This window comes from Rhipicephalus microplus, chromosome 2, assembly GCF_043290135.1.
Source record: "Rhipicephalus microplus isolate Deutch F79 chromosome 2, USDA_Rmic, whole genome shotgun sequence".
NCBI classification, from domain to species: Eukaryota; Metazoa; Arthropoda; class Arachnida; order Ixodida; family Ixodidae; genus Rhipicephalus; species Rhipicephalus microplus.
This window is the reverse complement of record NC_134701.1, coordinates 123,954,050-123,970,851: the sequence shown is the minus strand read 5'-3', so window position 1 is coordinate 123,970,851 and position 16,802 is coordinate 123,954,050. Positions and strand designations below refer to the sequence as shown.

General features: G+C 45.2%; 1 protein-coding gene across 3 annotated transcripts in view; it reads left to right on the top strand.

Moving 5' to 3' along the window:
• The window catches only part of mRNA-cap (RNA guanylyltransferase and 5'-phosphatase mRNA capping enzyme), a 113,724-nt gene that overhangs the window by 64,862 nt on the left and 32,060 nt on the right, over positions 1-16,802 (top strand). For all 3 annotated transcript variants that reach the window (XM_075886758.1, XM_037422017.2, XM_075886759.1), the window contains exon 15: positions 7,559-7,630. In XM_075886758.1, coding sequence (XP_075742873.1) covers positions 7,559-7,630 — 72 coding nt within the window. The remainder of the gene's footprint in view (positions 1-7,558; positions 7,631-16,802) is intronic.

The following is a 16,802-nucleotide window of genomic DNA, read 5'->3' as shown; positions in this document are numbered from 1 at the left end:
ACGAATTAGGATGAGGCGCGATGGCAAAGAAATCCAGACTAAGCACCTGATACTTACTTTCAATACAAGTGTACTGCCCGACTCCGTTGAGGCAGGGTACATCAAGCTTCGAGTGAGGCCATATATACCGAACCCTCTCAGATGTTTTAAATGCCAGCGGTTCGGCCACAGTTCTCAGAACTGCCGAGGCCGCCTAACTTGTGCGAAATGCAGTGCTGATGAACACACATCTGATGCTTGTGAAAACTCTCCTCACTGTGCGAACTGTAACGGGGAGCATGCCGCATACTCACGGTCATGCCCCAGCTGTAAAAAAGAAAAGGAAATTGTCACGATTAAAGTAAAACAAAACATTTCATTTAGGGAGGCACGACGGCCCCCGGCGCCTGTCTGGCACACGCGTAGTGAGCCAGCGGTAACGCCATCCGCCCCCACGGCGGTTGCAGCCAGTGCTGCTCCGCCATCGAAGAAGGACCCACCAACCTCCGGGCTGGGGGCCGCGAAGGCCTTGTCTTTAGAGGCGAGGCCCTCAAAACAACTGCAGCGCTCGCAAGAGCGCTTGTCCAGTGCCTCGCTAGAGGCAATGGACACAACTCCGAGCGTGAGGGCGCAGCAAGCGCCTAAGGATCGGCGCGACTCCGTCGACCGATCCAAAAAAGAAAAATCTCGTGTCACGGCCCCTGGAAAGGGTCCGTGAGCTAATTTTCCATCCTTGAGCACACAGCACAAAACACATCTAAAATGGACACGCAGATTTTACAGTGGAATGTGAGAGGACTTCTCCATAACCTCGATGATATTAAAGAACTCCTTAATAAACATACTCCAAAGGTGCTGTGTGTTCAGGAAACACATCTTAAGTCCACACAAACAAATTTTCTAAAGCAATATGCCATCTTCCGCAAAGACCGTGACGACGCTGCCGCCTCGTCGGGTGGTGTCGCTATAATAGTTGATAAAGGTGTTGCCTGTAAGCAATTAAACCTCCGAACTTCTCTTGAGGCAGTTGCTGTCCGAGCAGTGCTGTTCGGGAAGCTACTAACAATTACTTCTATTTATATTCCTCCGTGCTATCAACTTTCGAAGACAGAATTTCAAAGCTTCATTGATGAACTTCCTCCGCCATATATAGTCGTTGGTGATCTAAATGCACATAATCCTTTATGGGGCGACTCCCGTTTGGATGCACGAGGACGCCTAATAGAACACTTTCTGTTTTCGTCAGGTGCATGTTTACTTAACATAAAAGAATCAACATATTATAGCACTACGCACAACACATACTCTTCTATAGACCTGAGTATTGTCTCGAGTACACTAATTCCTTATCTGGAATGGTCTGTTCTCAAGAACCTCTTTGGGAGTGACCACTTCCCGATAATGTTAAAGTCAACAAAAGAAGATACATGCTCGCCTGACTTTCCTCGCTGGAACACCAAGTCAGCCAACTGGGAACTGTTTCAAGAAATAACATTTTTAGACGGAGATGAGATTGCTGATTTTAATATAGACGATGCTGTAGCATTCCTAACAGGTTTTATTATTGACGCTGCAGTGAAATGTATCAAGCAAACCAACGGAATGACCAATAAACGTCGCATTCCATGGTGGAACGACGATTGTCGGAAAGCGCGCAATAGACAAAATAAAGCTTGGAGACTACTCCGAAATTACCCAACAGCTGAAAACCTCAACAATTTCAAACAGGTTAAGTCCCAAGCCAGAAGAATGCGTCGTCTTGCAAAGAAAGAAAGTTGGAATAGGTACATCTCCGGTATAAATTCTTACACCCGCGAAACGAAGGTTTGGAATAGGGTAAACAAGTTAATGGGTCGGGAGACACACCCCCTACGTTTGGTAAATAGCCGAGGGGAGAGCCTGGAGGAGCAGGCGGACTGCCTAGGCGAACACTTTGAATACATCTCAAGTGCATCGCACTACACAGAAACGTTCTTAAGATTCAAAGAACGCAAAGAGCGACAACCCCTTAAATGTAAACGTCCATCCAGGGAGGCTTACAACTGCCCATTTTCATTAGCTGAACTTAAGGCATCTCTTGTGTACTGCAACAATTCAGCGCCAGGTGGCGATCGTATAACGTACGAAATGATCAAGTATCTTCACCCAGAAGCACTAAAAACGCTCCTAACCCTCTTCAATACAATGTGGGAAGCTGGATATATTCCATTGTCATGGAAAGAAGCGATAGTCATCCCGGTACTTAAACAAGGCAAAGACCCGTCCTTGGCCGCCAGCTACAGGCCAATAGCGTTAACAAGCTGTTTATGCAAACTATATGAGAAAATGTTAAACCGGCGCTTAACCCACTTCCTAGAAAGTAACAGTATACTAGACCCCCTTCAGTGTGGTTTCAGAGAGGGGAGGTCGACAATAGACCACCTTGTTCGCATAGAGACATACATCAGAGATGCATTTATTCATAGGCAGTTTGTACTTTCAGTATTCTTAGACCTGGAGAAAGCGTACGATACCACATGGCGATTCGGGATCCTACACGATCTTGCCGCCATGGGCATCCATGGGAATATGCTAAACACAATTAAGAGTTATCTGTCTAACCGAACCTTTCGCGTAAAAGTGGGAAATGCTCTCTCTAGATCATTCACCCAAGAGACTGGTGTTCCGCAAGGGGGCGTGCTTAGTTGCACACTCTTTCTTGTAAAAATGAACTCCCTGCAGTCTGTCATTCCAAGCGCGATGTTTTATTCTGTGTATGTTGATGATGTGCAGATGAGTTTCAAATCATGCAATATGTCTATCTGCGAACGACAAGTGCAGCTTGGAATGAATAAATTTTCTAAATGGGCGGATGAGAATGGTTTTAAAATAAACACCCAGAAAAGTACTTGCATACTCTTCTGCAACGAACGAGGGGTAATGCCACTACCAAATATTGTGATCAAGGGAGACCAACTCTCTGTAAGCAGCGAGCATAAATTCCTAGGAACCACTTTAGATTCTAAGCTCACGTTTATTCCCCATATTAAACATTTAAAAATGAAATGTCTTAAAGCGATGAACCTCCTAAAGCTCCTATCACGTACAACATGGGGTAGTGATCGGAAGTGTCTTTTGAACTTGTACAAAAGCCTTGTTTTGTCGCGCCTTGATTACGCCTCTATAATTTATCATTCCGCAACGCCAAGTGCTTTGAAAATCCTCGACCCCGTTCACCATCTGGGTATCTGACTTGCAACCGGTGCTTTCAGGACAAGTCCGATCCAGAGTCTCTATGTAGAGTCGAATCAGTGGTCACTTCACCTGCAGCGATCCTATAGCAGTTTTACTTATTTTATAAAGGTACGTGCAAACATAAAGCATCCTTCTTATTCAGCTATAAACGATATGACCGCTGCCACCCTCTACCATAATCGACCCGCAGCAAGAAAGCCGTTCTCTTTGCGTGTGAGAAGCTTAAGTGAGGAAATGGGTGTTTCGCTGCTAGAACTTTGTCCTATGCCCACAACAAAACATTTACCGTCGTGGCAGTGGCAGCTCATACATTGTGACACTTCCTTTGCCGAGATCACTAAACATGCACCAGAAGCACATATTAAAATGCATTTCCGACAACTCCAGTCCAACTACTCATGCGTAGAGTTTTATACTGACGCTTCTAAGTCGCATGCAGGGGTGGCTTATGCAGCCGTCGGACCATCCTTCTCGGAATCCGGTGTGTTGCACCCGGAAACAAGTATATTTACGGCTGAGGGTTATGCACTATTGTCGGCTGTGAAGCATATACGGAAATCAAACATACAAAAATCAATTATATTCACAGGCTCGTTAAGCGTCGTAAATGCATTAAGATCCCTTTTCAGATACAGAAATCCGGTAATAATTGAGCTGTATTCCGTTCTGTGTACAGCGTATATGTCCAACCAGCATGTTACTATTTGCTGGGTTCCTGGCCATAGAAACATCGAGGGCAATGTGTTAGCTGACCAAATGGCCACGTCAATTATATTGCGCGCTATTAACCCCACAGCTACTGTCCCTGCAACAGATTTAAAACCCTTCCTACGTAAGAAACTGCGAAACCACTGGCAACGCTTGTGGGACACAGAAATAAATAATAAGCTTCACTTGATTAAGCCGCGGTTGGGTTACTGGCCCTCCGCTACAAGAACACGGCGAACTGATGTCCTGTTCTGTCGCCTCAGAATAGGGCACACTTATGGTACCCATAGCTTTCTGCTGACTGGCGATAAACCTCCTACTTGTGGTAGATGTGGTGAGAGGCTAACCGTCCTCCACATCCTCCTGGAGTGTCAGGAAGCTGAAAGTGAGAGAAAGAAACATTTTGCTTCAGCATACCGCTATAATCTTCCTTTACATCCGATGATGTTTCTCGGTGAAGAACCGCTTTTTGATGCAAAATCAGTTTTAAGCTTTTTAAAGGATGTAGTATTGAATGTTTTTAGCCCAACATTGAATGTTTTTAGCCCAACAGGTTCATAGCGCATCCTCTGTTCAGAGGATGCCGCTGTGATAGCAGCTTTCAATAAGCCCAGGCCTCCATGCTCTTGTTTTAAGGGCTCTGTCGAGGCACTGGTGCTCCATGCAAAGTTTTCATTTCACATACATATCAATTTTAAACCATTTTATGTCTCCATAGCACACATCATTTGTCATTGCCATAATTTTACTATGTATATATTTTTACGCACCCATAGCGACTGTTTTTAGGCCCATTTACAGCCACGTCACATCTGTTTTATCTACATTGAACATCGCACAGTTCATTATCATCGCTCTGGCGCTCTTTGGCCACATTTCAATGATGTACCGCAATCTCTGCATAGGTCAAGAGCATTGATGTACGAGGACGACACTGTTTTAGTTTTTACAGGACACTTTTCGGCAGCGCTACAAAATGACGGGATGACTGATTTGTTGAACGTTTCAAAGTGGTTTGCCAAGAATCGGCTCACTCCTAACTGTACTAAAACAAAATACGTAGTGTATCACTCTCACAAGTAACACATTAATACTGAATTTTTTAACCTAACTGTAAACAACGTTCCTATTCAACAAATTGCTTCTTCTAAGTATCTGGGCATCATTTTTTATGAGAACTTACACTGGCACGAGCAAGTACAGAGTGTGTATGCAAAGGTAGCCAATGGCTGGTATACTCTAATAAAAGCTTGCCAATATTTTCCACCGGCCATACTTCGTACACTCTACTTCTCACTGTGTCACTGTCATATGAGTTACTGCTTGGAATGGTAGAGTGTTACGTACAAGAGTTATCTAAAAACTCTTGAACAAATTCAAAACCGTTCATTGACAATCATTAGCCAAGATTAACCAAAAGGTAACATTTTCCAATCGCAATGCATTCTCTCGGTTGTGACGTTGCGCGACTACAATATAGCTGTTTCAATAAATAATATGATTAACAGAAATTTCCCTGCCTGCTGATATTTTCTCAATTCCTACGTGCAATACGCGACATGCATCTCATGGCAATTTCAATTTGCCCAAATGCTACAATATTTATGGAGAAAGATGAAAATATGGAACGCGATTCCCCTTAAGATTAAAACAGCACGGAATTTCCGTCTAGCATGCAAGTACATTTTTTTACTGAGACAAGATATGTAAGCCTGTGTGTCTGTCTGTTTTGATTTGAAAAAATGTATACGTGTATCGCCCGTATTCATATAATTCGTTTCTGTTATTCTTTTTTTTTTTTTGGTGACCAGAACATTTCCTGTACACGTTGTATTGGACCGGTCACAAGGCACTTGAGGATATCGGTCCAAATATACTTTGTATTTTTATTTCTTCATAGAAAAATAAAGTTCTATTGATTGATTGATTGAACTTGACAGTGTGCAAGAAGCAAGGCAAGTTTACGTACTATTTTCATGCGAACTAAAGTGTGGTAACTTGCAGTTCACGCCTTGTTCTTCATTGTACTGTGAGCGAATCGCTATGTTAGGCCTTGTGACGATTCTCGAGGGCTGAACTGCTTTAATTTAGGCCTTAAATATGCATAATTTGTATTTCGAGTTATCGATATATCGAACTATTTCGCCATCCCCTTTGAGTTCGATTTATCCGGGATGGACTGTAGTGCGGATATTTCTGACTCTCACGACTTGCATTATAAGCGGTCTATACTGTACAATGTAAGTGCTTACGCAGTTGTATTTCATTATAACGAAGACTGTACGATCACCAGTTTACTTCGTTATGTGAGAACTTTGTTATATTGTAATTCTTACTTTTAATACATGGTCGTCACCAAGTGATTATTCTTGACACGGATGGTGCCATAAAAGATGGTAAAATGATGGGACAGCATGGCAGATGCAACAAAAATCGATATTTGGATATAAGTCAAGTTTGGGCATGTCGCTGATATGTGATACTGTGAATTCTGTATATTAGTCTGAAATAAACAAATTGAATTGAATTGAACAGAAAGTCAGTGCGATATGCAGCTTAGACTCACATCAACATCCAACTGATCTAGACTGAAACCTCATAATAACAAAGTCACACTTGCCATGAAAATGCTTCATTATATCCCAAATTTTTTATAGTGTGTATTTGTAACACTGTATCTATGACAGAACTATTCTTCGTTTACTTTGTCCTAACCAGTAATTCGTTATATCGAGGTTTGAGTGTATGTTAGGAACATTCACATGTAGGTAGACGAGTAACAGCTTACACAAATATTGGGAGAACGGACAAGTGGCCTGAACATCTGATTAGATCGTTGTAGAAATGAAAAGACTGGGAATAGTATTGACACATTCAAGGGCCCTTTCTATGATCTCAACAGGTTTTATATTTTGAAATCGCATTTAAAGGAGCCCTGCAATACTTTTTCAAGTAGACATGGAATGTATCCACTAAAGGAGTTTATTGCCTTGTGAATTTACCGCCATAAAATTTTTAGAAAATATCTAGTACGAGCAGCATTACAAAGATTTGTCACATGCTGCAATAGCATTCTCTCTTCTCTTGTCTTGATGAAAGCGCTGGAAGCTAAGCAGGGAAAAATGGCATGGGGCAATGAAATGCGTTACACTCGCTGCTAAACTTAAGAACTTCATCTGCTGTTTTTTTTTCTTCTTCTTCTTTTCAATGCGCAGCTTTTCAGTGCAATCACGCATACTCGCATGGACAAGTGGCGGCCTTTTGCGGTAAGCCGAGTAACAACCAAGCGCGCCACGCTCTAATCAATCAGTGGCTAATACAATGGCTGTGCCGAGTTATTTTCGAGCTTGTATCGTCATTTGTCGAGGGAAGAAAATGCTATTTTTAGCTTAATTTGACAATTTATTGTGGATTCCATGTTGCGTGCTGCACCATAATATTTGGCTCGTGTTTTCTCAGGAGTCTCGACTACTGATCGGCAGCGTTTTTTGACCATGCTCAAAAAGTGCTGCAGGGCTCCTTTAAATTCCCAAAAAACTGGTATCCTCATAGCCTATCAAAAGAGTTTCTTATCGATCAGTGTGTATATGCTTGTTCATGAACAATTTCTTTTTGTGCCACGGTTTGTGTTATGCAGCTGCTGAGTGACAAGTTTGCCCAGAGCATGCCCCACGAGTTGGACGGCCTCATCTTCCAGCCCAAAGCGGACGTGAGTCACTTAGTGCATATTCATTCACTTAGTGCATATTGCGGTTTGAAGAAGCCTGTAGCTATGCTCTTCTGTTTTTCTGCTTGGGTGTGGATCTTCGCAAGAATTTATTGCATTTGTTAGGCTGTCGGATTCTGCCGATCAGGACATTGTTGTATAATTGAATACTCGATGTTTAATCACAGTTACAAGCCGACTGCAACGAAATTTCACTTCGGCGACATTTATGGCAAACAAGTCGTATATGGTCTTGTTCTGCTAATTCAGTAGTAGTAATTCAGATGCCAAACAACATTCGAGTTTTTGGACACCACCGCTACACCACCACTGGCAGTGCAGACTTAAGGTACTAAGTTGACTAGAAGTTTAGACAAAGTATGCCCTGTCAATCAATACTTTAGACTTCAACTTAGCAGCTTAGTGCTCCACAACAGAATATGCCGAATCAATTCATTCAAGAGCCATCAACCAGACCTAAGTTGCAGAACTAACTAAGCCATTGAACTAGCTCAAGGGGGTGTTCGGGGACCTTAGTTTCATTATTTGTCACACAAGTTAGGTTCTACGCATTCAGCATTTGGAAACGGTGTCAGGTGAACTTCACTTTCACGTCTTCGGCCACTTTCATGTGGCAAGAGGTTGGCAAATGTTGACTGCTTTTTTTATTGGACAGTCAATTTCGAAGATACGGCTCTGTAGAGATGGTTGTATCTGATCCGCAATATCAGTACGCTCCATCTAACAGCTATGAATATTTCAAAGGGTGTACTTGAAACGACAGTGTTTTCACAATGACGTAAAGTAACACTCCAAATTTTCTCTAACAATTTTCAACCTTTTTATTGTTAGAGTCGTGCCTTCAATTGCTGCTCACCAAGCTATGTACTTCTTGCAGAATTACCGTGGTATGAGTTTCTTCAACCCCAGCCAAATCCAATCGGTGCAGTGCTTCTCGGCACAGTGCCCTGGCTGTAACATGCCAGCGTTATTGAGACCCAGTAAGAGATTGGATACATCTCCATCTCTCCCCTACCTCCCTCTGTTTTTCTTCTTTGCCCCTGAACGTCCCATGTGGCACACTGACAAATCTCGACAGTCCTCTCCTGTTTTTTATCTCCACTCACACATTCCTCCTCTTGTCCACTTTTGAAGTGACTAAAGCATACACAGCCACACTGTTAAGGAAAGCAGTCGCTGTGTAGATGAAAACAAGGCATGTGCGAATAGTGAATTTCAGGTTTGAAGGGAACAGAGATTTGGTCGAATATGATGATCGTTATAACCCAAAAACCGAACGACAACAAAGGGACAGGAAGAAGACAAGCGCTCGTCTTCTTGTCCCTTTGGTGTCGTTTGGTTCTTGCGCTATAACAATCGTCATGTCATACCAACTAGCCCAAACCACCACGCTTCTAAGTTTGTCGAATAATTTCGAATCAAGTTCAGACTGTACACCGTATTGACTTGCGTGATGAACGCACTTTTTTTTCTCGAAAAATCAGAGCAAAGCTGGGGGTGTGTTCATTATGCGGGGTAAATTTTAAGAAAACTTTTTCAGGATCAGCGAAAAATGCGGTAATGAACAAAAAAAGGGCCACTTAGCCTTTCGCAAATGACATACGCGTACACTGTTTGGAAACAGCTTCTTTGTTGCACGTTACTCATCTTCGGTGTTTGATGGCACTATCTTCTGCAAGCTGTCCCTGGGTCGCCTGCACACACCATAAAAGCGTTTTCGGCCATCTTTTCTCGCAATCGTTTAACTGCAAGATTGGTATCTTCTGTGATCTCAAGGGGTTCCCAGAAGTGTGCGCTACTACGCTTCAACACACTTTGCCAACTTCGTGGCAACCTCGCGCGATGACCGTGACGAGGCCGTTAACATTGTAGCAAGTAACCAGCATTGAAGCAAGCTACCCTTGAAGCGTGAAAGCAAACTGTCGATAACAAAATTAACGACAAAATACAGCCATTGCCTCACTTCCACCTAAGAAGTTCCTGTACGCGTAGAGAACAAGCGAAGCAAGAATTCGGGGTGCTGCCATGTTGTGGAAATCATCATGGATCTTTTCTGGGTGACAAGGGATTTTTTCTGGTTTTCCAGAAACCTGTGATGCGCTAGTGACCAATGATCCTTTGCGACAGAAAATCCTGTCGTGGTCGCTCGAAAATTGCGTGCACGTCGTTGGTCCTTAAAGTTTCGTATTTACGGGAAGCGATCATCGGTTGGCGCGGGCAGTTTCGTGACCTTCGCTCGCTGTGTGCTTATCAGCTGTAATGTCTCTACACTCGCACCCTTCGTTAAGCCCACTGTGGCGGACAAACTAAAATTGGCACATCCCACGTACAGTGGGAATCGATAATATGCAAAGCACAAATCAGGAAGGTTGACACATCACTTTAAAATCTCCACACCGTTACGAGGCGCATAAGTGTAGTACACAGTAAACACGAGTGGAAATGTTATGCGCACTCAGTTATCTGTATAAGATTCAAGTGTGTTGTTTATAGTCCCGTTACGACGGCACCACTAATTTTTGCAATACCAGCCCGAGCAGTGGTAGGCATGTAAATTATGCTGTAGATGACTTCCATGTCACGATTACCATGTTTGTGCCTGGCATTTGTGTTTTTCCTCCATTCACGTCACATAATACCTAACTTAGTATATGTGACGCTATCGAAATGGCCACGAGTGGGCTATGAGCGTAGCATCTAGTCACGTTTTAAATGACACACATGTCATTATTAGCTTGTTCGGACGTGTCATTTACCTTCGTTGTGTATTCGCATCACATGATACCAAATTTGGTGTATGTGGAGTTAGCGAAACGGCGGCGAGGGCATCATGAGCGTAGCATGTAGTCATGTTTTACATGACACGCATATCCTGATTATCATGTTTGAACGCGTCATTCATCCATTCACGTCACATAATAATAAATTTGGCATATGTGAAACTAGCAAAACGACCGCGAGTGCACCATGAGCATATGTCGTGTAGTCATGACTTACACGACATGCAGGTCATGATTTGCACATTAGGGCCTGCCACTTATGTTCGCCATGCAGTCATGTCATACTATACCAGTTTTGCAATATGTCACATGAACGAAACAACTGCAAAAGCAGCAAGACCATGACATTCAAATCATAACATTTATGACACACGTCATGATTTTCGTGTTATGACTAGTCACTTATGCATGTACCGGTGAGAGAAGAGACGAGATACGACCCCGAAGACGGGTCTACGCAGGCCGTGCCTATCTCGCCACTTTATTCCAGGCCCAAAGCGAAGCCGCCACAGCTGCCAGCATCCGATCCGACACTCCAGGCACGTGAGTTCGTTCTGTTCTCGCGCAGCTCAAGCTAGCCTTAGCTGCACGAGAGGCGCGGTGCAGTGGTCAAGAAAATGATGATGATGATGATGGCGCTACAGGGCTCCCCCCCTAGCGCTTTGCGCGATTTGAAAGTATTTGAGAAAGAAAGAGAACGACAAATACTATATACATGAACAGCAATCTGTAAGGTGTCCATTGGGAAGTCCAGGTCGTCAACGTGGAGTGGCCGAGTGGCCGTTGGTAAGCAGTGAGTCTCTGGCGGGCGACTTTGGGAGAATCGCAGCTGGCGACAGTCACGACGAAAGCACACGGTTGTAGCTAGTGCAACCAACAAGGTGCAAAGGGGCTCCGGGCCAAGAAGTTACATAGTGCAGCACAACAAAACTTGCACCGAGACAGGCTGTGGCGATGGTGGCGGTTCTTGTGCATAGTTGGGCACTTGGGCAGCAGGAGACGCGGGTGTCGTGACGATGGTGTCGGTAACTGCTCTGAAGGCAGCATAATAGATGCTGTGGCTGCTGTCTTGTCTGCCGGGTAGAGTGCAGACAAGCCGCGAGTATTCTGCCAGAGATGTATGTGACGCGACCAGTCGTGGTGTGATGACGAGACGTGTTGAAAGGACTGGAAGGCGTGTCCTCTGTAGTTTCAGAGTTAGCAAGCGGAGGAGAGTGCACATGCAAGGTGGCTGGCGGACTCTGTGTCTGCGTGCTCAGGAGGGCGTACGCAGCCTGCTTTACTTGTGGTGGGCCAGTTAGGTGATCCTCGAGATATTCCGTCATCGTCGCAGCATCGTGCACGGTTGGTCGTAGATGGTTAGTGGTGCAAACTTCTGCTGTGGTAGGCGTCGAGGGCGATAGTTGTTTCTGCCGGCGAGATGGGCAGAATGTCAAAGTCGGTGAAAAGTTGGGTTGCTCGGACAACGTTGACGGCAATGCTTCCATAAATGGGGGGTGAATAGTGGACATGACGATGTCCGTGGTTGTGGCAGACTCCAGGGCGTGCCGGTTGCTAGGCGGGCAGGCTCGCTCCTCAAAGTTGCTGAAGTTCTCAGCAGGGGCACCTGCGTAAGTAGGTGTTTGGTGTGTAGCGACACCACGGACCCGAGCTAATGGGAGAGTTTTGGCTCCCTCCCACGCCTAGCCGTGCGTGGCTGAGCCGTGTCCGGGGAAAAGGGGATCCGAGGGGTTGAGCCGACGCTGGGTGATTGGACCTTTAAGGCCCCCCGGCAGAAGCAACACACCCCTTTGGCCCTGGCTTCACGTAGACGGCTCCCGTGGGCTGACTCACCCAGGGGAAATCGGCAGTCACCTTTTCCTATCTCTCTCCCCTACAACATCGTCATTATCTCTCACTTTTAGTCTGTCCTGTCTACTTCTTTCTTCTGTTTACTTCCAATTTTCCTGGTGGCAAGGGTTAACCTTGTGTAGTTACTCAACCTTGAGTAGTTATATTTGGCTATAGTAGCAATGTACGGCTGGCGTCTGCAGCCTTATGCTATTAAGTGCTTCAGCGTCCCCTGGTTAGACTCCATGGTGGGTGGTCGCCATTGCTGCCGAAAAAAAAGTTCACTACTATGGGAACACCTGCATTTCCCCGTCTCCTAGATTGTCTTCCGCTTAAGAGGGAAACGCACCGATGAAATATCAGTTTCAGCCAACCCAGACAATGCTTTCCAAAATTACATGTTGGGCACAGCGAAAATCCAACAAAACAAGCCAGAACCATATCTCCATTTCTTGTTGCCAAATCTCTGACTGAGTTTTGCCCAGGATACAAGGTTACAAAGATGGCTAGCGGAGACCTTCTCCTTGAGCTGCCTGAAAAACATCAATATGAAAAACTTCGCAGTCTCGTAGCATTTGGTAATATCCCAGTATCTGTTTCGCCTCATAGACCAATGAACATCTCACGCGGAGTTGTTTCAGAAGCAGACCTTCTTGAAATGTCTGAGCAGGAACTGCTTGAAGGGTGGAAAGAGCAAAATATTATGGACGTGAAACGAATCGTCATCAGACGCGACAGCAAAGAACTACCTACCAAACATTCAATACCCACTTTTGGATCTAGCACATTGCCTTCATCTATAGACACAGGCTACATCAAACTCTCCGTCCGTCCCTACATTCCCAATCCAAGACGGTGTTGTAAATGTCAACAATTTGGTCATGGCTCGCAGAACTACCGGGGTCAGGAAACTTGTGCAAGATGTGGTAGGCACGGCCATCCATCTGATAACTGTGTTACTACGCCTCACTGCGCGAATTGTGACAGGGAACACGCCGCGTATTCGCGTTCGTGTCCTAACTGGAAGAAAGAAAAAGAAATAATCACTCTTAAAGTCAAGGAAAATATATCATTCAAGGAAGCCCGGAAGAGGGTCTCTTCTTTCTACAACACATCTTATGCTGATGCGGCGCATGGGGGGCAGCGTCGCACCAGTCCTCGCCACTCCTTCGGCCCGCGCATACCAAGCCGGCGGCTGTGGCACCTGCCCCCCAGGGCGGCTGTAGTCCAGGCTACACCGCCTACTCTTAAACAGAGACCGGAGACTCCAGAGTCCTCAGGTCTCAAGGCCTCACCTCACCAGGCGAGGGCCAAAATTCGAACTAACAGCCCGCACGTGCGGGCATCCAGTGCCTCCGAGGAGGCAATGAATACGTCGATACCCTTGGTGCCGAAAGAGCGGCGTGGCTCCTTGGAGCGCGCCAAGTAAACAAAAAAGCAGATAAGAGGGCCTGGTGACGGCCCTGTTAAGTGAACTCAAACTCCCCGTCTAAACAGCCACTCGCTTTTCATACACAAAGCATTAGTTTACATTCACCATGAACACTCAAATTATACAATGGAACGTCAGGGGCCTTCTCAGAAACCTTGACGACATCCAAGAACTTTTACACGAACACTCACCAAAAGTGCTGTGTGTACAAGAAACACACCTTAATTCAAAACACACAAATTTTCTTCGTAAATACATTATTTTCCGAAAGGACCATGATGATGCCATGACATCATCCGGAGGTGTTGCCATCATAGTGAATCAAGGAATTGCATGCACACACTTACAACTCCAAATATCCCTTGAGGCAGTGGCTGTTCGAGCGGTTCTTTTTGATAAACTGATCACAATCTGCACTATTTACATTCCTCCTAGCTATCAGCTGCAAAAACGTGATTTACACTCTTTAATTGATGAACTTCCGGAGCCTTATGTTCTCCTTGGAGACTTCAATGCGCATAGCAGGCTATGGGGTGATTCTCGGTGCGACGCGCGAGGTCGACTGATTGAACAGTTCCTTCTCTCGTCGAGCGCGTGTCTCCTAAATCGAAAAGAACTGACCTATTATAATCTCGCTAATAACACCTACTCCTCCATAGACCTAAGCATAGTATCTCTTATCTCTTGTGCCTCTACTCCAGTAAAAAGTCGTCAGTAATCTGTACGGAAGTGACCACTTCCCCATAGTTTTGAGCGCAACTACAGCAACTGAGTGTCCACCACGTGTTCCCAAATAGCTCATAAACAGAGCCGACTGGGAACAGTGTTATACCATCGCTCGTCTAGGTTGAAGTGACATACCGTATTTACTCGATTGTAAGACGACCGACCCTTTTTTTCAAATTTGACAATCCGATGTTGGGGGGTCGTCTTAGAATCGAAATCGAACCATGTACCTTAGAATCGAAATCGAACCATGTATTGTCATCTCGAATAGTTTCCCGCTCAACCCAAAGCGCATAGTTTTCCGCTTGCTTATACAAAAGCTTTTCTTTTTTTAGCATCTACTGCGCGCATTACGAGTGCCTTTATGACGAGCGCACGGCTCTTGAGGGAGCACCGGTAATCGATGGAAGAGCCGCCGTAGGGGGGTATTGGTAGTTGACGGAAGAGCTCCTCTTTGTGATACAATTTTCTAAGCGGGCGCGTCGCCGCGTGCTCCTGTCGCTTGTGTCCACGACCGGCTCTCTCGAGTCACTTCTGTCTGACATGAGTGCCGTAGGCTCGAAGAACACTCGGCGCTCGTTTACGGCAGCGTTTAAGCGGGCTGCTATTCTTCATGCGGAGGAAACCAACAACTGTGCAGCAGGACGGAAGTTCGGAATCGGTGAATGTGTGGTGCGGAAGTGGCGGCTTCAGCGCGAGGAAATTTTCTCGTGCGACTCCAAGCGCCGTGGCTTTCGCGGGCCGAAGTCTGGCCGCTTTTCGGAACTAGAGGCGAAGCTTGCGGCCTACTCACACTTGACGACGACGTGCTGTGGGACTGCAGCAGCAATGACGGCAGCAGCACCAGCTAGGACGACTCCAGCGACGATGAATAATCCTCCGCAACCACGTGACTAAATTTCCCTTGTGTAAAATGCGCGCGTTCTTTTTTTTTTTTTTTTTTTGAGATGCGATTTTGGGGGGGTCGTCTTACATTCGAGTCGTCTTACAATCGTGTAAATACGGTATGTACTTTGAACATTGATGTTGCTGCCAGCTACTTCACAGCGTTTTTGATTTATGCTGCAACAAAATGCATCCCACAAACAAATGGATACCCTGGAAAACGGCGTGTGCCATGGTGGAACTCTGAATGCCGAAACGCGCGCAAACAGCAAAACAGAGCATGGAGGTTGCTTCGGAACTCACCGACAGCCGAAAATCTTGACACTTTCAAGAAAATAAAGTCTGAAGCTAGGAGAACGCCTCGGCAGGCCAGAGGAGAAAGCTGGCAGAAGTTTTTGTCAGGGATCAATTCATACACACAAGAGGCCAAAGTCTGGAACATGGTCGGTAGGATAGCAGGGAAACAGGTACACACACTTCCACTCGTAAACACTCAAGGTGATACCTTGGAAGATCAGGCAAACTTCCTCGGGGCACATTTTGAACGGGTATCCAGCTCGTCCCACTATACTGACACTTTCCAAAAATACAGAACAAGAATAGAAAAGCAGAAACTTGAACACAAACCCACTAGATACGAGACATATAACCAAGCTTTCAGTCTAGCGGAGCTCCGAACATTTCTAAACTCCTGCAGTACTTCTGCCCAAGGTTCTGACCATGTGGTGTATGAAATGTTAAAAACCTACCAATCGAAACGCGAAAAAGTTTACTTTGTACTATGCTATCTGGTTTTCTGGCACCATCCCTACCTCCTGGAAAGAGGCTATTATTCTTCCCATTTTGAAACATGGCAAGGACCTTTCTTTAGCTTCGAGTTATAGGCCTATTGCACTTACAAGCTGTATGTGCAAAGTCTTCGAAAAAATGATAAACTGCCGAATTGTACATTTCCTTGAAACAAACAATTTGCTCGACCAATTTCAGTGCGGGTTTCGAGAGAATAGATCCACCACAGACCACCTTGTTCGTATCGACGCACAGATCAGAGACGCTTTCGTCCATAAACAATATTTTCTCTGTGTTCCTCGATATAGAAAAGGCTTATGATACAACATGGCGCTTTGGAATTCTAAGAGACCTGTCCCACCTTGGCGTGCGTGGAAGAATGTTTCATATAATCGAAAGTTACCGTATAAACACGTGTAAGGGCCGCACTTTTTTTTTTTTCAGGAAATCAGGGCCAATTTTCAGGGTTCGGCCCATACACGGAAAATTTTTTTGTTTTTGGTGAACTAAAAACAACGAACCCGTTAGCGAGCAAAGAGCATTTATTGCATTATGTGGCGTGTGAGCTTAATCATCGTCACTCGACGAGTCCTCTAACTCGGAGTCCGAGATGGTGTGTTGCGGAGCACCATCATTCCACAAACAGTCATCTTCAGTGCCATCCAGGCTGTTGGATATCCCAGTGACCTTAAAACTTCGGGACACAATGTCC